The sequence below is a fragment of the Alosa sapidissima genome, chromosome 10 (genome assembly GCF_018492685.1).
Source record: "Alosa sapidissima isolate fAloSap1 chromosome 10, fAloSap1.pri, whole genome shotgun sequence".
NCBI classification, from domain to species: Eukaryota; Metazoa; Chordata; class Actinopteri; order Clupeiformes; family Clupeidae; genus Alosa; species Alosa sapidissima.
In genome coordinates this window covers 36,782,147-36,806,126 of record NC_055966.1, presented here as the reverse complement: position 1 = coordinate 36,806,126, position 23,980 = coordinate 36,782,147, and the positions used below count along the sequence as shown (strand labels likewise).

Sequence of the window (23,980 nt, the reverse complement as noted above, 5' to 3'; positions counted from 1 at the left end):
AGAGGTGGTGTGTGTGTGTGTGTGTGTGGCTGCTATAGAGGTGGTGTGTGTGTGTGTGTGTGTGGCTGCTATAGAGGTGGCAAAGGCACTTTCCTGGACTTCATTCCTGAGTCACAAGATTAAAACAAAAGAAGTGGTGCATATGGTGGAGAGGACTGTGAAAGGCCATATGTGATGATGGGTTGTATTGCATAAGTGGTTTATTATGGTCCCACTGAGTGTCGTGGTGATATGCCTACTGCATCTGTCTCTTCAGATCTGGTGAGTCACTGTACTCAATAGACGCTGTTGGTGGCTGTGAGTTAAGCTGGATTGGACACATGGGGTTTTAAATACAGGCCTAGCCCTAATATGTGAATAAGAGAGTGAGTGTGTGTGTGTGTGTGTGTTGTGTGTGTGTGTGTGTGTCTGTGCCCACCCACATAAATGCTCTATGTTGCTGTGATGAAGAAATGAGAACTGGAGTGTGTGTGTGTGTGTGTGTGTGTGTGTGTGTGTGTGTGCTATAGCGCACATACAGTACATGTGTGATGGAAAGGGAGAGAGAGTCTGCCCGAGTGAGTTAAATGCAGGTTAAGGAGGTTCATTCCTGAGTCCGATTTTGAAAGCCATCAGCACCCAGATCGCATGAGAGGATAATGGACCGGGATGGGATGTATAATTTAATTATGTCATTACGTGTGTCCTGAGGAATACATCTGAACTAGCTCAGTAATGTATGTCTCAGTTCACATTCATCACTAATTAAGTCATCAATCCCTTACTAATGGTTCCTAAGAGCTTGCAAACAAATGTGCTGTTGACAACATGAACATATTCAATAAAAAAATATTCAAAAGACCAGAATGTCATTTTTGTACATTTTCAAGAAATGAACTCAATGTATTTGTACATGTCATAATGTAGTTCATGTTATATGGTAGAGAGAGGTCTTAACAGCTGTTTCCTAGTTGAATATGTGGCTCTATGCTTTGCAGTCCAGGGGAGCCAATTTCTTCCTGAGATCCCAACTGTGTCTGCAAACTATAAATGGAAGTGAGAAGTTTGCCGGTACACACACCCTGACTCAGAAATGAGTCACATATCTGTCTGCCGCTAGTCTCTTCATATTAGCTGCAATATTGTCAGATGGGGAGGTTGGTGGTAGGATTGCGAGGGAATGTTTTGTATTGTTTTATGAAATTGAATTCTTGACCTGCCCTACCCTTATGTTTTGGTAACAATCTCTCTCTCTCTCTCTCTCTCTCTCTCTTCCCCCTAGCAGCAGATGGGCTCCCTGTGCAAAAGGATGGAGAGCAGGTAAGTCTGGCCCTCCTAAAAAATCACAACAATGAATGCTGGAGATTTTCTCAACAGCAGTCATGTCTTATCATGATAATAAATAGCCTTTGGTTTTCTCAACAGCAGTCATGTCTTATCATGATGATAAATAGCTTTTGGGTTTGAAGGGTATCAGTCAAGGGGAACGGAAAGCTTTGACCCAAGATGCCTGTTTGGAAGAGTCCAATTTCAGAGGAAGCGATAATATCCACTATCACCATGACTGAGCTGCATTAGACACATTAGCAGATTACTGTCACTGCTCATGCTAGCTTATAGAGCACATGTTATGTTTAGAAGACCACTCACACATACTGTATGTGCTTTAGCTGGATGCTTGGCTGCCTCTGCCTCCACCAAAGCAAGCTGTGTTAGTGTGTCCTTCCTGTAGAGCTGTGTTGTAGTCTAGATGACAGTTGACTCTGGTGTGGATGCAACCCCAGAGCCAACTGCTAGTCATACTTCCTGTAGCGTTAGCATTTCCAATTAGCATTAGCATCCCATTGTCTGCTACATCATACATACCATTACCTGTCCTCTCTCGCTCTCTCTCTCTCTCTCTCACTCTCCCTCTTTCTCTGCTTTCTTTACATCACTTGGCCTAAACCTTGAACACAAAATACAAACCCCTGTACTCGAGGAACAAAGCGGGCCGCCAAAAGGATTGATCTCCAGCTGCCTGCGAGGCTTGGCACCCATCAATTGTTTAAAGATGAAGAAAGAGTTAGCAAGGCTGTTGAAATGTGGTTCGTGGCTGCGTGTGGAGAGCCTCTTCTTTCATCTGGATTTGACGGAGAAGAAGATTCATCAAAAAGACATGAGTGGCTCACATACTCCTGCTAAGCTCCATGCAAGGACATGCTATGGGCTAAAATGAAAGATGGATAATCTCCTATCTGCAAGCCTCAGGGTGTAATAGCATTAGAATTTCTGGCTCAAGGTATTGCAACAAGAATCATGACAACGTCTCTAGGAAACAGCCGGTGACACAGGCTAGCCTACCCTATTTGATAAGAATATTCATCTAACAGACAGAAAAAAAAGCTTGTAGGCCGAGACTGATTCTTGAAAAACTGTTAGTGAAAAAATCAACACGTACAAACTGAAAAGAAGATCAACAAAAAGCAGGCAGCTGAACACTTTTGCTCTGTTGATCTCTCAGAGAATGGCTGTTGGCAGTGTGCCTTCTCAATGGATTTGGGAGAGCGAGCAGGCGTGCATGTGTGTGTATGTTTTTGTGTGTGAAGTAGAGAGAGAGAGAGAGAGTGTGTGTGTGTGTGTGTGTGTTGTATGTGTGTGAGTGTGAGAGAGAAAGTGTATTTTGCTTTTCATGTGCACAACAGCAGACCTGCTTCTTGCTGCTTTCCTCGGGCAGCACTTGTACGGTGCATTGTGCTGTGTGACAGGGAGGGATGATGAGGCGCTGGTCATGGTGACAGCGCGGGGAAGCTTATCGCCTCCCGCACCTTCACCTGTTTCCCCCACGCCCACGCAATCTGTCCAGCAATAGCCCCCCATTTCACAATTGCTCCATCAGAGAGCGGCCAGAGGAAGGGAGAGAAAAATCTAGAAAAGAGGGAGAGAAGCAGAGCCTTGCGTGTTCCTAACGCTCACAGAAGCAGGGAGAACAACAGCGATGAACTGATCTCCACATTCGACCCCTTCCCCTGCCCTCCCTCTCCTTTCTTTTCCTCTCCTCTTTTTCTCTCACTCTGGGCTTTGGCTCCCCCTGCCTCCTTTCCTTGGCTGCTCTGGTTGGACCCCAACATCGCCCGCTCCTATCTTCTTGCTCTCTTCTTCCTCAGTCTCTCCTTCGAGTTCACATGTTTTTTTATAAACTGTCTTCCTCTGTCACAATCCTTTTTTCTCCCTCCTCCTGCCCCTCTCCTTTCCTATGGTCGTCTGTCTCTCCTCTCTCCTTCTTTTCCTCTCCTTCTTTCCTTCCCCATCCCCCTCTCTCCCCCTTTTTTTCTCTCAGCATGGCCAAACAGACTTTTCATGGGATGGAATCAATGTAAGTGTTTGTGAATTTCATTCCCTCATTACAATCTTTCTTTGTTTATTATTTTGTTTTGTTTACTTTTTTATTTTCCTAACCCACCTTAGATAATCTACTCAATCCCCTCTCTTCCCATCTCCCTGTCCTTTCCTCTCTCTCTTTCACAATCTCTCAAAGATCAGAGGTGAAGAACTGTAGTCCTCTGTGCAGTCATTTATTCACAAGCCTGTAGCTGATGAACTACACTTCCCACAATGCAAGTGGAGAGACACTGAGAGGCAGGCAGCTGGAAGATGTAGTGCTCTCAAGTGACACTATGTTTGTGTGGATGCTGTTCTAACCTTATGTTTACCCTCACATCTCCCTTCACTCCACCCTTCACTCCATCTTAATATCCCTCAATTACCCCTCACACGGCCCCACTGTCCCAAAATCCCCATTTCCTGTATGCTGCGGTACACTTCCTGTTTCCTTACTCTCCTCTTCCTGTACTTTATTCCCTCTTTTCTCCCCATTGTTCCTCCTCTTCAGCTCTCCATGGAAGACACCACGTCCATTTTGCCTCGGCTGAAGAAGAGGCACTCCAATGCGTATGGGATCGGTGCTCTGGCTAATGCGTCTCTATCAGGTGTGTCAGGTGTGTGTCTGTGCTGTAGCTGGTAAACTGACACCATGTTGGCTCCAGACTGGGCAGACACCCAGGAGGACCTGGAGTCAACATGGCCCCTTTGTGGGTACCCCTTATCACTTCCTGTCGTCCACTGACAATACTCGCCAATGGCCTCTCCCATTGGTGTAATACCAACAACAAAACTCTTTCCCTGAGAAAAAGAAATACACTACCCACAATGCATTACTTTCATGTGGCTTGTTGTCTCTGAGTGGTGGTGGATGGGAAATGTAGGTGTCAAGTCAGTTCTTCTGTCCTGTGCGTATAATGTGAATATGGAGTGTAGTGTTGAACCTCAGTCAGTGTCTTTGTGGTGTGTGAACGTGTGTTTGTCTTCAAGTGTTAGTGTATTGTGTAGTGTGCAGTTTTACAGTGTAGTATCATATCTTGTATCTAGAATCTTCTTTGGTATTCCTTTTTCCATCTAAGCCTTACTCTACTCTACTTGAACCTGATCACCTGACTCTTTGTGGCTCATCACTATTTATCATCGTCATTAGCCATCGCTTTTGCAGAGAATAGAGAAGATCATTTGGAGCTTGCAGAGCTTGATTCTTAAATTTCAACCAAAACTTTATTCTGTATTCTTACAGCTTCAATGACAGTAACACCTTAAAGAAGTTTTAGATTTAGATTTAGAATTGACTGCGAGATTGTGTAACTGGAGAATATATTGAGAGAACAACAATGTTGTTGCTATGTGCTAAGCCCACTTTTTGTTCGTCTGGATTCTGTTAGCTATCTATTAGCGTCTGGTGCAGCCTGGATTCAACAAAAACATTATTCTGTATTCTATTTTATAGTCTATATTACAGTTTCAATGACAGTTAAAATTGTTTTAGGTTTCACTGTGAGAGTGTTTAACTGCAGAATATATCGAGATAACGCTAATTTTGTTGCTTGTCTTCAACATGCTATCCACTTTTTGCTTGTCTGGATTTGGTTAGCTAGCTGTTAGCGCCTGGCGCTGCCCGGCCCCTGAGAGGGCGGGGGTTAAGTGAGGGACATGCGAGCCGTCCTGACAGCGAGTGACTGGAGGCCCCGCCTGGCGGCCTGCTTGCCAGCCTCAGTCAGATTGCAGTTATGTGAACGAGAGAGGGGGCTTTTAATGAGAAGCATGAGGCTTCTGAGAGCGGCGCCTGAATGTGTAGATGAGTGAGAGAGCAGAGAGCTATGTTGCCAACAAGCCAACCTTCCATTAATCTCATGACATCTCCCATCTAGCCCCGGTTAACCTCCCATCCGCTGCCCCCCACTTCGCCCTGTCCCTTCTCATCTGTTGCCCTGTCCCTTCTCATCTGTTGCCCTGTCCCTTCTCATCTGTTGCCCTGTCCCTTCTCATCTGTTGCCCTGTCCCTTCTCATCTGTTGCCCTGTCCCTTCTCATCTGTTGCACTGTCCCTTCTCATCTGTTGCCCTGTCCCTTCTGTTGCCCTGTCCCTTCTCTTCTGTTGCCCTGTCCCTTCTCATCTGTTGCACTGTCCCTTCTCTTCTGTTGCCCTGTCCCTTCTCATCTGTTGCCCTGTCCCTTCTCATCTGTTGCACTGTCCCTTCTCATCTGTTGCCCTGTCCCTTCTCATCTGTTGCCCTGTCCCTTCTCATCTGTTGCCCTGTCCCTTCTGTTGCCCTGTCCCTTCTCATCTGTTGCCCTGTCCCTTCTCATCTGTTGCCCTGTCCCTTCTGTTGCCCTGTCCCTTCTCTTCTGTTGCCCTGTCCCCTGCAACGCTGCTCATCTCATCTGAGTCATTATCTCCTGGAAGCTCAGAGGCTGTTACATCCCCATCACACACACACACACACACACACACACACACACACACACACACACACATACACACACACACACATACACACACACATACATCATGATACACATACAAACACACACACACACACACACACACACACACACACACACACACACACACACATACATCATGATACACATACAAACACACACACACACACACACACACACACACACACACATACATCATGATACACATACACACACACACACACACACACACACATACATCATGATACACATACAAACACACACACACACACACACACACACACACACACACATACATCATGATACACATACACACACACACACACACACACACACACACACACACACACACACATACATCATGATACACATACACACACACACACACACACACACACACACACACACAAATAAATGAGAATACATGCATATGCACTTACACACACACGCACACACACATACTGTACATCCACATACATCCACACACACCCACACACACACACACACACACACACACGCACACACACATACTGTACATCCACATACATACATCCACCCACACACACACACACACATACATCCACATACACCCACACACTAACACACACACATACTCAAACATAGCGGGAAAGGTTGCAGACATCTATTTAAGCAATAGTTAATTACCTGTCATCCACGTTTCCATATCGACCAGCCACTTGACTCCATTCATTTCCTCATCTGACTCCAAGTGTCCAGGGTAATGCAGTCTAACGTTTCTTTCTTCTGTTCCACCATCATGCCTGCCCATGCACACCTCTCCTCTCTTCTTTGCATCTGTCAAATACAAAATAAACGTCCAATGTCCCATAATTCCTCTTTGCCCCATCATCAACAAATTGTCTCTCATTTCCTGTATGAAACACTATTCCTATTGAAACACCCCTTCCATCTTGTTACCACCATCTGTCAATCTACCTATCTATCTATCTATCTATCATCCATCTATCCATCTATCCATCCATTTATCCATCTATCCATATATCAATCTATCTATCTATCTATCTATCTATCTACTCATCTGTCCATCCATCTACTCATCTGTCCATCCATCCATTCATCTGTTCATCCGTTTCCTCCTCTCAGGGGTGTCCCGGTCCATGAAGGACAAGGTGACGAAGCCGACAGCGATGGCGCAGGGCAAGGTGGCGCACATGATCGAGTGGCAGAACTGGGGCATGCAGACGGTGGGGCCGGGCGGCACGTATGGCGTACGCGCCTCTTCCCTGCACATGCAGCAGGAACGCAAGATGGAGAATGACGCCTACAGCGACCTGAGCGACGGAGAGAAGGAGGCCCGCATGGCCGCAGGTGAGCCGTCCACCACCCACCTCTGCCCTCGGGGCCACACGTATCCAATGCCCTCGGGGCCACACGTATCCAATGCCCTCGGGGCCACACGTATCCAATGCCCTCGGGGCCACACGTATCCAATGCCGTCCACCACCCACCTCTGCCCTCGGTGCCACACGTATCCAATGCCGTCGGGGCCACACGTATCCATGTTCTTACTTATGGCTGGGCTACACTGGGCGCGCAACTGAACCACTCTGTTTCAGAGTGTAAAAATAATTTTTTAGAAGACTGGTCTAATTTTTTTCAAAAGTGTGGCATGCTATCACTCATGGTGTTGCCAGTTCCATTGATTATAGTGGAAGCTAATTGCTGCAGCATACGCTCCGCGAACGGAACGCTGCAGTTGTGCGTCCGATGTTGCCACAGCTGTTAGTGTGTCGTCAGTAGTCAGTGGCAGTAGTCAGGGACACTGATTTCTCAGCAGAGAGAGATGGCCGGATACTTGCTGACTCGACTCTACAAGGGTTTTTCTGACCCCGGCCAGAACCGGTGCCAGAGTCATTTGATAATCAGCGCATCTAGAAAGCGCTGCTCCCCAAAAGCTGACAATGTCATTTAGAAATCCTGTTTCTTTCATTTCAAAACTGTGGTGTATCAGCATGTGTAGGAAACGCAAAAGATGTCAACTTGCACAATATTATTGCAAAGCAAGCAGAGGGGTTCAGTTGTGGATATTTTGTGTGTGTGTGTGTGGGGAGGGGGGTGCTGATGACCTGTTGTTCCTGACTGATTGTCCATAAGCGGGCATTTGTCACAAAGAAACCCAAGATTAACAGCGCAATTCGATCAAATCACCTTCGATTTAGGCCAGTGAGGCAATTGGCAGGGAAAATACTAATCTGATCTCAATAGCGAGCCCTTTAGCCTGCCGCTAATCTGATCTCAATACCGAGCCCTTTAGCCTGCCGCTAATGGGATCTCAATACCGAGCCCTTTAGCCTGCCGCTAATCTGATCTCAATACCGAGCCCTTTAGCCTGCCGCTAATGGGATCTCAATACCGAGCCCTTTAGCCTGCCGCTAATCTGATCTCAATACCGAGCCCTTTAGCCTGCCGCTAATGGGATCTCAATACCGAGCCCTTTAGCCTGCCGCTAATCTGATCTCAATACCGAGCCCTTTAGCCTGCCGCTAATGGGATCTCAATACCGAGCCCTTTAGCCTGCCGCTAATCTGATCTCAATACAGAGCCCTTTAGCCTGCCGCTAATGGGATCTCAATAGCGAGCCCTTTAGCCTGCCGCTAATGGGATCTCAATAGCGAGCCCTTTAGCCTGCCGCTAATCTGATCTCAATAGCGAGCCCTTTAGCCTGCCGCTAATCTGATCTCAATACCGAGCCCTTTAGCCTGCCGCTAATCTGATCTCAATACCGAGCCCTTTAGCCGCTAATGGGATTTCCCTGTTGCAGTTGTGGTGAATCAGGCAACACACACACACACATATTAACATACACACATACACACAGATTTAATTACACACACACACACACACACACACACACACACACACACACACACCTCTAACTCCTACACACACACGTGCACAGAAACACACACACACACACACACACCTCTAACTCCTACACACACACGCGCAGAGAAATACACACACACACACACATACACACACACAATGCAGTGAGTCTAATGCAGCTGTGGGAACAGAGGGGTGATCAGAGGGTGGCCGCTGCGCCCCTCCCCCGCTGTCTGTCCTTGAAGAAGCTCTTCACCTCTAGTGACAGGGCAGATCGATAGAACCATCCCACGTGTGATCCTGTCTACGAGGGTGTGTGTGTGTGTGAGTGAATGAGTGAGTGAAAGAGAGAAGGAATTTGAGGCAAGAATGCTGAATAACCCAGCCAGTGTTTTTTTTCCTGAATCGGTTTGCATAATGAAGTCCCAGACTCCAGCACCCCAAAGCGTCTATGGCCTGAAATGTGATTAATAATATGATTGAATGATGTTATTTAACATTAGCTAGCCCTTATTACAGTTTTTTACAACTGTTTACACACGTTTTCAAAACTCTGTGTCTATTTTTTAAAACTCCACACACAAAACCCACAATTGCTCACACAAAATGCAAAATGCCTCAAATCTCCAGCAAAATGACACACAACATTCAAAATGTCAAAAACACATCTTTAAAGCAAACATTTGCCTCACATTACAAACACTTTTGTCATAATATGACATTTTGGATACATCATGTACACACTGTTGCTCAAAACTTGCTCTTCTGTCTTTCATAGGCTTTATGTATTTCCATACAAGAGTGAAAGTTACGGTACAGAGAGAAGTTGAAATACACAGTATTATTGAAACCAAAAATAGTGATTTTTCGCAAATAATTTGCTGTTGCAAATACAGTATTTTACAGCCAACAAAAAAAAAGCAAAGCAAAATACAATGACCACCAGATGTACATGGAGTTCTGAAAAAGCTGATTTTGCCTAAGACGGAAATGACTGACTACTATCAAATTACTTTGCTTTTTCCAAAGAAAAGTGTGTGTGTGTGTGTGTGTGTGTGTGTGTGTGTGTTTGGTGTGTGTGTGTGGGGGGGTTGTGTATGTATTCATAAGTTTATAGAAAATGTATTGGATAGATAGATAGATAGATAGATAGATAGATACTTTATTGATCCCCAGGGGAAATTCAAGAAGCTTATGGTAACTTGGGGAGATACAAAAATATAGTAGAAAAGACAAGTTTTACTGTACATAAAGTCGACTTTTTGTAGAACATTCCTTTCAAAGTATCTACATTGGTTCTGAACATTTCAACCGGAAATCCTCTAGGGCCAGATTGAAAGGGTCCATACCTACATATAGAGTATCTATTCATAGGCCTATACTAAGGCAATGATTGGATGGTGTTCCGTAAAGTAATGAGTGTTTACACATGTGAAGAGAGAGAGTGAAGCACTGGTGATTTAGTGGCATTTTGATGGGTTGTGTTTGAAAAATGAAATCAAGTTACTTCCTGTTCGATTTTTGTGTGTTAAGTAGAACATTGTCTGTGGTGTTTTGCAAAATGTGTTTTAGTCAATTGAAAACTGAGTCAAACACTGAGAATTAGTGTATGGTTTTGCAGATTTGGTGTGGGGTTATGATGTTTGGACGACATGTTTAGAAAATTGTGTGAGAAGCAAAGATTTAGTGTGCTGTAATGAAAAACTGTAAATGAAACAATCCATAATTCCAATTAATTCACCTGTGCAAAATTCAGTGCAGCAAGGTCACACATTAGCGTTCTATTGTAGTGTGTTTCCTCCATATTCATAATATGGGAGCAGAGACTTGTATGAATGCATACCACTGTTTACTTAATTCTTTAGAGTAAACGCTTCTTAAAACCTTGGGGAAATGCCATGCCCAAGAGAGAGAGAGAGAAAGAGAGAGAGAGAGACAGAGACAGAGAAAGAGACAGAGAGAGAAAGAGAGAGAGAGAGAGAGAGACAGAAAGAGAGAGAGAGAGAGTGACAGAGAGAGAGAGACAGAGAGAGAAAGAGAGACAGACAGAGAGAGAGAGAGACAGAGAGAGAGACAAAGAGAGAGAGAGAGAGACAGAGAGAGAGACAGAGCTCTTTCACCGCATGTTGTGGGGGTGGTGGGAAGTGTGTATGGGGTCCTGTGGGGGTTATCATGGGATGGGACTGCATGTTGTGGTGGAGTAGACTCATGCTTATTGTTGCAGTCAGTGGGTAGTTTTGGTTGCTAAAAATAGAACTGCTTTGAATCTTGACTTACAAGAGTTATGTAATTGTACAAAAGAGACGGTGTTTGGGCATGGTGGATCTTTGTTGTTGTTTTTGCTACTGCAGACCCCTATGTGCTCTATAAAAGTCCATGATCCAAAGTGATCAGGTTTCAAAGATGAATGCATGGGAATAGCTAAAATACCTTTTTTTTTTTTATGTAATAACTAAACCAGCTCTCTGACAGAGTCGCCCTCAATATGCCTCTATGGAGTAATGTAGATGAGTCACCCTCAATATGCCTCTATGGAGTAATGTAGATGAGTCACCCTCAATATGCCTCTATGGAGTAATGTAGATGAGTCACCCTCAATATGCCTGCCTATATGGAGTATAAGTATATATACTCTTTTGAAAATTTGGTCTCTGCATTTATCCCAATCCGTGAATTAGTGAAACACACAGTGAGGTAAAGCACACACTAATCCCGGTGCAGTGAGCTGCCTTCTAAACAGCGGTGCTCGGGGAGCAGTGAGGGGTTAGGTGCCTTGCTCAAGGGCACTTCAGCCATTCCTAATGGTCGGGGTTCGAACCGGCAACCCTTCAGTTACAAGTCCGAAGCGCTAACCAGTAGGCCACAGCTGCCCCCTAAATGAGTAATGTAGATGAGTGGCCCTCAATATGCCTCTATGGAGTAATGTAGATGAGTCACCCTCAATATGCCTCTATGGAGTAATGTAGATGAGTCACCCTCAATATGCCTCTATGGAGTAATGTAGATGAAAGGAAGTGTTTTGCTGAAAAAAAAAAACTTTCCAAAATTACACTTGGAGTACTCTCTCTCTCTCTCTCTCTCTCTACCTCTCTCTCTCTCTCCCTGTCTCTCTCTCTCTCTCTCTCTCACCACAGGATATGTGTTTTCAAATTAGTTCTAACAAAGTCGTGAATGTCACTGTGAGGGATGCCTCCTACGGCGTGCCTTCTCATTTAGGCCCCCCTGTTAAAGATTTTGCTGCCCTGATGATTGCCTGCTCCAAAAACACATCCCGTGTGCCAGGCCCGGCTCCAGAGTGTGATGTATGAGTGAGGAGTGGAGAGCTTTATGGGCTCTGGTCCGTAAAGTGCCTCTGATGATCCAGCGGGCTCAGCAGCTCATCAGAATATGAATTCAATTCTCTATCATGAGTTATTCATGCAAACTCGTCTGAGCTTTGAGGCTCTGTGATACTCTAGCATGATTCATTTATGATATTGTGTCTGAAGAGGTGTTTGCTGAGGGATGAAGTAAGAGTAAGATCTTTGTCCTTATAATGATATTAAAAATATCTTAAACATAAAGAGCAGTGGAGAGCCATTGTCTGAACCGGAAACAGATTCATATTATGAAAACCGGAAGCAGTATCATATTATGAAAGGTGTTGGTTATGAAATACTGATTTCTGGGAGCATTCCTCTTCCTCTTATTCAGTCCTCAGGTGACCATGACAACTACCCTAACCTTAAAGCCTTTGTCTCTGACCTTTGACCTTGCAGGAGTCCTGCAGCAGTTTGCCATCTCCGAGGCGACGCTCCTGGCGTGGACGTCGATGGATGAAAGCATGAGTGCAGGCTCCAATCAGGGCAGTGTGGCCCACCTGAGCGAGGCCAATCAGGAGAGCATCACTAGTAGAGGTACTCTACAACTACTTTTCCCATGCTCACTTAGTCAGAACTCAGCCTTACCACAGGAGAGCATCACCAAAACTTCATTTCCCATGATCACTCTAAAACTACATTTCCCATGATCACTTAGTCAGAACTCAGCCTTACTACAGGAGAGCATCACCAGTAGAGGTACTCTAAAACTACATTTCCCATGATCACTCTAAAATTACATTTCCCATGATCACTTAGTCAGAACTACGCCTTACCACAGGAGAGCATCACCAGTAGAGGTACTCTAAAACTACATTTCCCATGATCACTTAGTCAGAACTCAGCCTTACCACAGGAGAGCATCACCAAAACTTAATTTCCCATGATCACTCTAAAACTACATTTCCCATGATCACTTGGTATTATATCATATTAATATACGGTATTAATTCTTTATCTGGTCATTCTCAGTGTTAGCAACCATATCTTCTTGAATGCTTTATTGACACAAATAAGAATAGAATGATGATATTGAATAGCTGCCAAATTTGTCCTTGACCTGACCTCTCTGTATTAGGATTTAACTGGCGTTTATAAGAATTATAAGAATTATACTGTATCCATGTTTGACGAATACCTTGAGCTATGAAATACTTTGAACCTCTCTTCAGAAATACCTCCTGCATCTCCAAATGAGCCAAGGTCACAGTGTGTGTGTGTTTATGGGACAGAGAACAGGGACAGTATGTGTAGTGTGTGTGTGTGTGTGTGTGTGTGTGTGTGAGAGAGACAGGCAGGGAGAGGCTTAGTGTGCCATTTTACTCTGTAAACAAAGAATCTCATTTCTGGTCGCCGGGGGGCATTAGCACACTGAGAGCTTGTTTTACATTCACAACCATGACCTGAGGGAACCAAAGACGAGGGATTTCAACTTTATAAATAGTACCATTGGTTATTATTATTCCGCACTGTTTCATAATCCTGAACGGCGTCAACACAGTCAGCGTCCTTGTAACGACGTTTCATGAAACAAGACAGATAGCACAGTACTCGATGAAAAATATGTGTTTAATGATAAGAGGACAAATATTCTGCTAAATATGCAAACATATTTTACAACAACTGTTCTCTGGTGAAACTGGTAATATTTCTCATTATGAAGATATAATTGACATCCATTACAGAATACTCATATATTTCCTCTGCTGTATCTAACTGCATCCTACATTTCCTTCCCAGCACCACAGAATTGCTATTTGTAACATTAAGTGGTGAACACTCCTCTAGAAGCACTCAAAGGTGTTGCACACAACCTCGTGCTCTGCCCAATCACACGACCTTGTGCTCTGCCCAATCACACGCTGGATCTCAAGGCACCGCCATCATGTCATAATTCCGTAGCAACTCCAGCAGTTACGGTGCGCAGATCTGCCTCATCTCCCTCATCTCAGGCAGTCTCTGTTTAGCTCATTCCCTCATCTCAGGCAGTCTCTGTTTATAAACTTCACAGAGCGATGCGACTACACACTCCAACAAATTCTCGCAATTAATCTTGGGTTCGCTCTCCCAGAATGGCTGTCGTATGTCAAGAGGTGATGCCAGGATGGCTACAGGATGTTTTATGCGGCTGTGATGAAATAAATAAGAAGCTAGAGTGGAATATGCAGCGGTGCAAAAAGGAACGTGACTCAAGATTGAGAGCCCTGTCAGTCACGTCACTGGTCACTGGACTTTTGTTCATTAGTCTGCCACTGAGAGTCATGAAGGTCGGACATTACAAAAAAAAGAGAGAGAGAGAGAGTAAGAAAGTATACTAAAAGAGGAATATTATACTCAAATGATATTATACTAATTTGACTCAAAAGCAGGGCTCATAATGTGTTGCGTCGCATTAAAGTCAGCAATTTGGAGAAAAACAAGTATTTCCATAGTGTTCACAACAGTCATAAAATCCATGAAATGTCTCCCAACAAGCCAAGCAATCAAATGATTCTGCTGTTTGTGCAGGCATCGTTATAAAGTACAGCGCACATCTCCGTGAGGAGCATTTGTCATAGTGTACAAATACAAAACAAAATCTCCTCAGAGGCTTGATTTCAGACTCCACCCCCACGACGCATCCAGAGTGACTCAGAGCAGCAAGCACCCTGGGTTTCACCCCTCAGAGCAGCAAGCACGCTGGGTTTCACCCCTCAGAGCAGCAAGCACCCTGGGTTTCACCCCTCAGAGCAGCAAGCACGCTGGGTTTCACCCCTCAGAGCAGCAAGCACCCTGGGTTTCACCCCTCAGAGCAGCACGCTGGGTTTCACCCCTCAGGCCGCTTGGAGATCTAACCGCAGTTGCACTCACTATCTGCCCTTAATGCCCCGTGATGAGTCAGTGGGCTCGGCTTGCTGCCAGTTTCACCATATCTCCCCCCCCCCACACACACACACACACACACATACACCTCCGCTGCTGCTGCTGCAGCCACCGCCCTGCTTCCTCCTGGGCTGGGTGGGCTGCAGAGCCGCGCTGGTGGGCTGCAGAGCCACAGGTCACCTCCGCGCTGGTGGGCTACAGAGCCACAAGTCAGGCAACAGGAAGACAGAATAAACTTGTGAAGCCCGATGTCTGGGTTGAGTGGGTGAGTGTCTAAGGGGTGAGCTGACATGCCAGACTGGGAGTTTTTGAAGTGGACAAGTTTCTTTATTTAGTAGTCTCCACCACCAGCCTCTAACTCAAAGAGAAAACACCATGTCTCTCTTTCTATAACTTCACTTTGGGGCCTAATGTGAATGATGGACAAATTGCAAAGTTAAGCTAATTTAATCATAAATGAAAAACATAGCAAAATCAATTTGCTTAATTAACAACATGTGTACAATGTGTGCAATATAATTGATGTAGCTCATGCTCAGAGCTCATTCACTTTGCCTGCCTTTTAAATTTGGTCCCTTTGTGTGACAAATGCAGAGATTCCAAATGAAAAAGTAATAAAAAAAGGGGGCACATGTTAAGGAGCTATCTGCCCTAACATCCTGGTCACAAACTGTTCAACCTCCTTCCCTCTGGTAGGCGATACAGGGCACTGTTTGCCAAAACCAGCCGACTTCTTTCCTTCTACTTCTTCCGCTTCTGTCCCCAAGCAATCACTCTGGTGAACGCTCAGAAATGTAATTTCACTTATAGAGCACCAAAACAATACACATGTCTCATGGCGCTTTACAGAGTGTTACACAGATGTGGTTGTAGAGGTGTAAATGTGATTTATACCTTGGATTAGGGCACAAGGGATTGTAACACCTTATCCTGTGTATTAATGAATGATATTCAGGGTTTTTTTTTTTATCAGTCCACTAAAGTGCGTAAGGGAAATAACACTACATCAACATTAATTACATGATAACTGCTTTTGATAAGCATTGTTCAAACCACTACAATACTTTCTGCCCTACAGGCTAACAGATACCAGATGTCACTGAGAGACATCTGTCACTGTCACTGAGGGGCCGTGCACACGACGCCGGTTTTTGTGAAACCGGTGAGGTTTTGTTAACGGTTACGCCTTGCATGTACACGACGCCGGCAGTTTAGGAGACTGAAACCGATAGCTTTTGAAACCGGCTTCCGAAGTGGGAACTTTTGAAACCGCCGGCTAACTTTCGCCATGTAGACGCCTGTAGGTGCGAAGCCGGCAACTTCATGACGACATAGCCCCACCTCTCAACTCAGCCACGGCCCTCGACCTGACATGTTGCTTATCAAAACAAACCAAACCATTTATTTATCATATTAAAATGTTTTTCTTTCCCCGGTCATGATTTATGTGCACAATGTAGCCTATCAGCCTTTAGTGGCTAAGTTAGAAGCACACGTTAGCTTAACTTAGTTAAACATTAGCTTACTGCATGTTAGTGTTTTCTCCAGTGGTGCTCAGACCTAATGCAATGCGTAGGCTAAGCATTTGAAATTTCACATAGCAGTCACATACCTTGAAAATGAACTTTATTAGTTTAACAGTTGAATTGAAAACCGAATTGTCTGTAGTCTCCTTATTTCATGCGACTGCTTAACCAGAGTACTTATTAGACATTCTCTGGCTTAACAAACTGTTTCAACAATGTATTCTTCTATGTGATTCACGCGAATTTATCGTGAAGCTTCTGCACAGCGGCGCCATCGACTGGTCTGGCATATGCACTACAGCACATTTAGCCGGTTACACCTCTGTGTGTACACGCGAGGTTTTTTCTTGCCGGAGTCGTTAAAGGTGTGAAAGCGGTAAGAGAAAATCCACCCGGCGGTGTCGTGTAAACGGCCTCTGAGTGTAGGGGGTCGGGCTTATCTGAATGAGATGCAAATGAGCACCATTGTGTTGTCAAATGGCCACACTTGACAACACAACTTCTTGAAATACTGTCAGAAACTACACTTTCAGAATCTGTAAATAACTCAAAATGCCTCTCGGGAGACTTGTTGCTGGTTTTCTCGTGGCTGGTCTCATAATGGCTCTCGGGAGACTTGTTGCTGGTTTTCTCGTGGCTGCTCACATAATGCCTCTCGGGAGACTTGTTGCTGGTTTTCTCGTGGCTGGTCTCATAATGCCTCTCGGGAGACTTGTTGCTGGTTTTCTCGTGGCTGCTCACATAATGTGAAGTGAGTGGTGGAGAGCTGAGAGAGTCAAATTCCTTGTTTGTTTACCAAACCTGGCAAGTACTGCCCACTGTGCCCAGCAACATTGCTCAAAAGGTTGCCCCAGGTGTTGCCCCAGGTGTTGCCCCAGGTGTGCCATCACCTTACAGATGTCTTGTTGTGTGTGGTTGGCCTCCAGATCAGATCCTGCACCACTCCTCTGCAGAAGTGTGGCCCCATACGTACGTATCGCAAGGCCACTACTGCATCTCCTCCTCGGACGCCTGGGAGCCAATCAGCAACGAGCCCTCTGGCATGGCCTCGCCCGCTGCTGGCTCGTACGTGATGGGGGGCGGGGCTTCCAGTGAGGGAGGCTATGAGGGCAACGCTGCTGCTACCCACTTCCTGTCACAGCAGCAGCAGCAGCAGCAGCAACTTGCCCTGCAGCAGAGTCAGCAGATCTGCCAGCAGATCCAGCAGCTGCAGCAGTTACAACACTACCAGCAACAACAGCTGCTACAGTACCAGGTACGGATCAAACTACAAATCCCATAAGCCACTGCAACACAAGCAGCCACAGCTGCCTCAACCCACAAAAGGCTCAACTTGCTCAAAGGTAACTGCAGTGCCAGTAGCAGTAGCAGAGAATGAGTCATTTTGCACCAGCAGCAGGGATTGGGCTTTTGCACCAGCAGCAGGGATTGGGCTTTTAAGATCAACAGCTTTTAAGGTCTCAAAGCTCCATCAGCAGCAACTTTGAACATAAAGAGATCTCTACACCTGCTCCAGAGTATAGGCCCTGTTTAACTCAGTAACCTCCATCAATGTAGCCTCCATCACATGGTGGCCTTGGAGAATGAGAGAACTACAGGTGTATGTAGTTGGACAGTTCATAGAGAGTGTAAACCGCTGCTGTGCTGTCTGAAGTGATTTTGACTCTTAAGTAGCCCACTGAGTTAGAAACATTTAGCTGCATTGTTATTAGTTGATTGGAGTGATGATTAAGACTACAGCCTATACTCACTGGACGCACTAGCTGAGCTTGGCCACACTCACCTCAATGTAGCTGCCTCTATTACTAGCTGATTTGAACCACTTATCCACTTTCAATAGTAACAGATGTGACGTTAAGAGATTGCATGCAAATAATATGCAATAAATGACTTTTTGTATGATCACAAGTACCATACTGATTAAGGCTGTAAAATAATAGTAGCTTACAGCATCTAACTGCTTTCCTCTACTCCATTTGAATAGGAGCTGGGTTAGCTCGGAAAGAATAGAAGTTGTTGACCCAAGAAAAACAGTAACATTTGGGCCATAATTAGGGCAATATAGTTTTTTTCTAAGCAATTCAACTTTCTTTAAAATACTTTATATTTGTATAATCTTTCATGAGAAGTTAAGATCAGTGAACGATGGCATCATAAGACCATGCAAAGTCATTTTGTGAAGTGCATACCATTTGCAAACAGTGTGATGCATACAAATGAATTGTATGGGTGTGCTGTTTCTTCTTATTACATCTGTTGTGGTTCACTCTTAGGCCCTGAGGATTTGCACGTTTATGTTCTCAACTCAGCTATGCGACCTTCTGTCAGAGACAATGATAGCTTTTGTGATGTGTTTCATCCTATGCACTTGCCAAACCTTGCTTCACCTACAGTATACACATTATGAATTATTATGCATCTCTATTATTTTGTACAACATATCTAACAGGTCCCTAAAGCAATATCCTAAAGAAAGATGCCCTATGCAAGGTCATGGAGCAATACAATATTGTACAATACATTAAAGAGTAGCTCCTATTATATATTATGTATGTTTTTTCAAGTAGTGAGTGTTCCATGTGGTTATCCCAGCAGAATGATATAATTCATAATGAATGCATTCCCTGTGCAATGCATCGTCACCCCCTGTTTCCCTTCTGATTTCTCAGTCCCTAGAACAGAGGCTACACAGCACCTCTCACTCACTGCAAGCCACGCCCAACAGCACCATCCATAGCTTGCAGCCGCCCACACACCACCCGCCACTGGTGGACTTATGGGGGGCGGGCCATATGGAGGCCTATCAGTCAGAGGTGGGAGGGTTTGTGGGTGTGGCCACCGCCTCAGAGGGCGGCCTAAACGTGCCGACTGCAGAGGACATAGTGAAAGAGCACTCGCCTTTGCTGGAGACGCAAGAGGAGGAAGAGGTCAAGGTGGGTTGTGGGGTCAAGGGTCACAATGGATAAGCTGTTCCCATGCTGATAATGGAGGAGTCTGCCATTGATCAACAGAGACATTTTCATCTGAAATTCATTCATTTAGTGATAATGATATTGGACATTCAGTAAGTTGTGAAGATGTTGAGAATAAAACTAATGCATTATAGAGAGAATAAAGACTTGCAACACAGCGGACAGAGCAGAAGTTAAGACAAATGCATCAAATATGTTCAAATACAGCAAATAGAGACAAATGCATCAAATATGTTCAAATACAGCAAATTGTTTAATTCTTTGCAGAACCACATTTGCATTCCAAGTTCCCAAACAAAACACAGATGTTTTGAGTATTGTGAAATGAAAGACCATATTTGGTGATACATATTTAATCAATGACAAGAGTTTTATTTTGCTAATGACCAGGAAACATCAATTTATTAGGCACTGTCACACAACATGGGCTGAGCTGTCACTTGTCACCATTCATGCTCTTAATCAGCCAACCAAGAGCAGCAAGGGGGCCATGGGCCTCAAGACGCGAGACACTCACAACACAAGCGCTCACCTGCTGTTTAGGGACCAGACACACACACACTCTCACACACACACATAAACTCACATACACACACCCCAACAAGAGAAAGGCTAGACAAAACATACGCATAGCTCTTACTGAGTAGTAAAGGTCACAATGCATGTGTAAGCACCCACACACACACACACACACACACACACACACTCACACACTCACACACTCATCTACTCAGGTGTCTTTGCAATAAGATCTGTCTGCTTATTGGGAAATATGATGTAATGTGTGCCAGAATGTCTGTGTGCATTGGTAGTCACTCCTTGATCAAGTGAGCATGAAAGTTTGGGCATGAAAGTTTATGTCTGTGAGTGTATACTGGTCTATTTAACTAGTCGTCACTGTCACAGGTATGTGTGTATCTGTGTGTGTGTGTGTGAGTGTGTGTGTGAGAGAGAGAGAGAGAGAGAGATTGTCACCAGCCTGATTGAGAATCTCTGTTTCCACAGGAAGAGGAAGTAACGTCGTGCTTGGAGCCTGAGTCAGTCACTCTTAGCCCCTCCCCTGCGCACAGAACCCCGCCCACTGGAGGCAGCAGCCCAGCACACGCCGCGCACGGGACTCCGCCCACCGGCGGCAGTAGTCCAGGACAGGTCACGGAGCGCAAAGCCTCTGATGTCACCCCTTCTGTCATCGAAATGCTGGAGGAGAAACAGCAAGAGATGGAGGGGTCATCAGCCACGCCCATAAGCACCAATTGACTAACAGGTGTGAATGGAGGACTTTTAGAGGGATGTATCCAGTTACCAACCAACTAACCCTTTGATTTTCAGGTATTACACACTTTGGTCTTGGAAACGGAGACATGGCATCATGGACTTTAAAGTGGCAGGTTGATGGAGCTAATACGAAAAGAAATATGAATTGAATTGTTTTTTTAATTGTTTTCTTAGTTTTTTTCTTCTATCCCTAAATAACTCCATGGGGCTGAAGGGAAGAGTCAACTGGAAGAGAGAATGCGAGAGAAAGAGAGAGAGAGAGTTATAAAATGACTGAGGTCTTGCATGCTTTTAATTGGGAAGTGACTGTAATCTCACGTCGTATGAAATATTAACGGTATCTAGTAATAAGATATGTCAGAAACAATAATAATTTTCTACTAAAGCAAAAAACTACAAAAACATATATATAAATATATACAACTGTAAGATACATGAACCATAAGAAGACATCAGATTTATTTCTCTCCCCCAGGTCAAATAATCTTATGAAAATGTAAGAGATTGAAATCAGGCATAGAATTAAAGGCCAATTCCCACCTAACAAAAATAATAAACAAAAGTAATGACCCCATCCTTTTATGCTCTCTGTGAGGATAAACAGATGTGCGTGTACTTTCTTTAAAACAGACACATAATCTGTGTCTGTGTATGCTCTGGGATTCTTCACTGAGTTTTACAGATGCCTTGGATATCCTGTTATACATCAATATTAATAAGTCTTTATTTTAATAGATTTAATTTGATGCTACTTCAATACACAGGGGTCCCTTTTCTTTTAGAAAAATAAAATATGTGGTCCCTCTCTCCTGGTTGTCACTAAACCAAGCATAAGGTTTGAAATAAAACGGCAGAACCCTTGACGAAGGAACACACACACAAATCCACATAAACACTGCTGCACAGTATTGCATTGTATCCTCGAGTGCTTCCTATTCTGTCTTGTGGTATGCATGCGGTCTGCTCGTGTCTCATGGTGTGCTAAGAACACTGTATAGAGTTTTGCACTGAATCCCAGGATGAGTGAGCTGAGATTCTCTGGCAGGAAGTCGTATAGATTAAAATAGGCAGAAAACAGGCTTACCTTTGCACTCAATATGGCCGCCAGAGCTGAGTTGCCTCAAAACGAACACTCACATAAAATGCATTGTCAGGATAGAGGAGGGGTGTTCTAAAGAATGACCTGGAGAGCTTACAGAATGTTTCAGAGACAGATTTCAGTGACAGTGGAATTCTTATAAGAGATTATTATAGTTTAACATACAGTACATATGTATTCACGGTATGTCTTGAAGACGGCCTGGTGACTCTGGTCTTTCAGGAATAGTGCATCAACTGGAACAATATGGTGGAGATCACCATGACTTCAATAGGAGGAAATGTCACAACAGACATGCTTTTGAGCCTGTGATTCCAGGCTTCAGCTCATCCATGGTCACCTGGCCACACCTGGCCGCACCTGGACCCATGTAAATACAAATCCCATTCACATTTTCAGCCACAGGACTAATTCATTTATTTTTGTACTAACCAACTAAATCTCAAATTCCTTTTTTGGAGCATACGAGTTGTTTTCCCTGGACCACCAGCTAATGGGTTTATTTCACAGCGGCACTGTTCTGGAGGTGGGGATGTACACTGGGGCGAACATGGGACATGTAAATATCACAATGCTTGGAATGGACAACACTGGAATATCTGTGCGGCTTTGAGCGCCCCTCAGAGTGGACCTGGGGGTGCGGGTGGACTGATCTCGGTACAGGACGTCCCGCGACCTTGTGTACAACTCAGGCCAAGTGACTCAGAAGTGAGTAGATGTCTTCCTGTTTCGCATGTGCAAGTGTGTTGCGGGGAGCGTGTGCGTTTGCAGTGGACAAGGAAAGATCGCTTTAGGGCACCCAGACAAATCTGCATGAGTCACGGATGATCATGAGATTGTGATTCTTTAATTGGAGACGATTTTCTTTTCACCTTTTTGATGATTGTGTGTACAATTCTGAGGGGGAGAAAAACAAACAAATAATGCTTATAATAACCTACTTCTGAGGTTTATTGACTTCGATGAATTTATTTATTGATTGATTATTTATGCAATGTTGGGACAATGTTTATTTTTCTACGGAATTGTAGGTTCCCCTCCTCCTGTTTGTTGGAGTGCATATTGTTGGTCACACAGTAGTCATGGCAACGGCTCGAGGCCCAGTTCTATTTCCTGTCTCTGCTTCTGATCACATTTTCCCTGAGCCGCCACCTAGGGCTGCTACTCCTCACGAGCATTGTAATCATGACTTCACTTCCTGTGAGACTTGCTGCGGAGTCATGGTAACAGGTTGTGCCATTGTCCACCAATCAGCTCTCTTCAGACTGTCCACAAAGGTAAAAAAAAAGAAAATAACATCCACAAAATGTAATAAATAGTTTATAATGCTCTGATGGAGCCACTTGGTCAGGAAGCCAGGTAAAGCGTGGTCTTTAGTTGCACATTGGACTTCTCTGTCTTGACTTGAGGCCAGGGTTGAGCTGAAAGAGACCTGTTGCCAATGATATGTGTTCGTTTATTGATTTCAGAATTCTTTGGAGGAGGGAAAACTTGAAGCCTGTACAAACTTTACTCTTTTAGTGGTGTAGGTAGCCTTCCCCTGAAGCTATATCATCCCCTATTCACTGCTGCGGTGCCCCCCCCTCCCATTCTTCCCCTCTGAGAGGGATGAGAGAGAAGGGAGAGGTGGAGAAACAGAACTCTGGTAAATGACTGATGGTCTTGAATTGAAGTTGGTTAAAGTGCACCAAATACTGTCTTTGCCACTGAATTAATTACGGGGAGATGCAGCTTCAGCGCACAGGCTTTTTATTGCTTTCTATGTCAGATAAGAGATGTTATGAATGAACTTAATAATGAGAAGCCAAATGTATTTCCTTGGATGTTACTGTTTATGGATTATGTGTTTACAGTTTTAGCCACTTGATTTCAGACTGGGTTTTTCTGTCTGTTGCTTTTTTTGTATGATTTAACTGGCGTGTTTCAATAGCAAACCATCCACATGTATGTCTCTATGACTACTTTCAGTTGTCTTTCTTTCTTTTCTTAATTTTTCTCTTGTGTTCTCTTGCTCTTTCTTAAACTCTCACTCTAATCTCTTGTCGTCCATGTATGTCCCTTTCCCGTCCCCTTTGTGGCTGTTTATTTGTTTGTCTGTCTAATGTTTGTTTGTCTCTGTCTTTGTCACTGTGTGATCCACCCTTGGTGGAAAAACAAATTACGCCCAGAACAACTTCTTGGATTTGTTTTTGTACACAAATCAGGCATGAACATGCCTAAGAAGGTTCATACA

At 44.4% G+C, this 23,980-nt stretch overlaps 1 protein-coding gene across 5 annotated transcripts in view; it reads left to right on the top strand.

Annotated features, from left to right (window-relative positions):
* The window catches only part of fam131bb (family with sequence similarity 131 member Bb), a 45,295-nt gene that overhangs the window by 21,002 nt on the left and 313 nt on the right, over positions 1-23,980 (top strand). Inside the window, exons 2-9 of one of the 5 annotated variants that reach the window (XM_042108145.1) lie at positions 1,265-1,299; positions 3,299-3,334; positions 3,851-3,956; positions 6,912-7,136; positions 12,413-12,550; positions 17,328-17,656; positions 19,071-19,334; positions 20,379-23,980. The exon at positions 20,379-23,980 is cut by the window's right edge and continues 313 nt beyond it. In XM_042108145.1, the coding sequence (XP_041964079.1) occupies positions 1,265-1,299; positions 3,299-3,334; positions 3,851-3,956; positions 6,912-7,136; positions 12,413-12,550; positions 17,328-17,656; positions 19,071-19,334; positions 20,379-20,630 (1,385 nt within the window). In that variant the 3' untranslated portion in view covers positions 20,631-23,980. Of the gene's footprint in view, positions 1-1,261; positions 1,300-3,298; positions 3,335-3,850; positions 3,957-6,911; positions 7,137-12,412; positions 12,551-17,327; positions 17,657-19,070; positions 19,335-20,378 lie in introns of all 5 variants that reach the window. The other 4 variants (XM_042108146.1, XM_042108144.1, XM_042108148.1 and 1 more) reach the window with 4 other exon arrangements.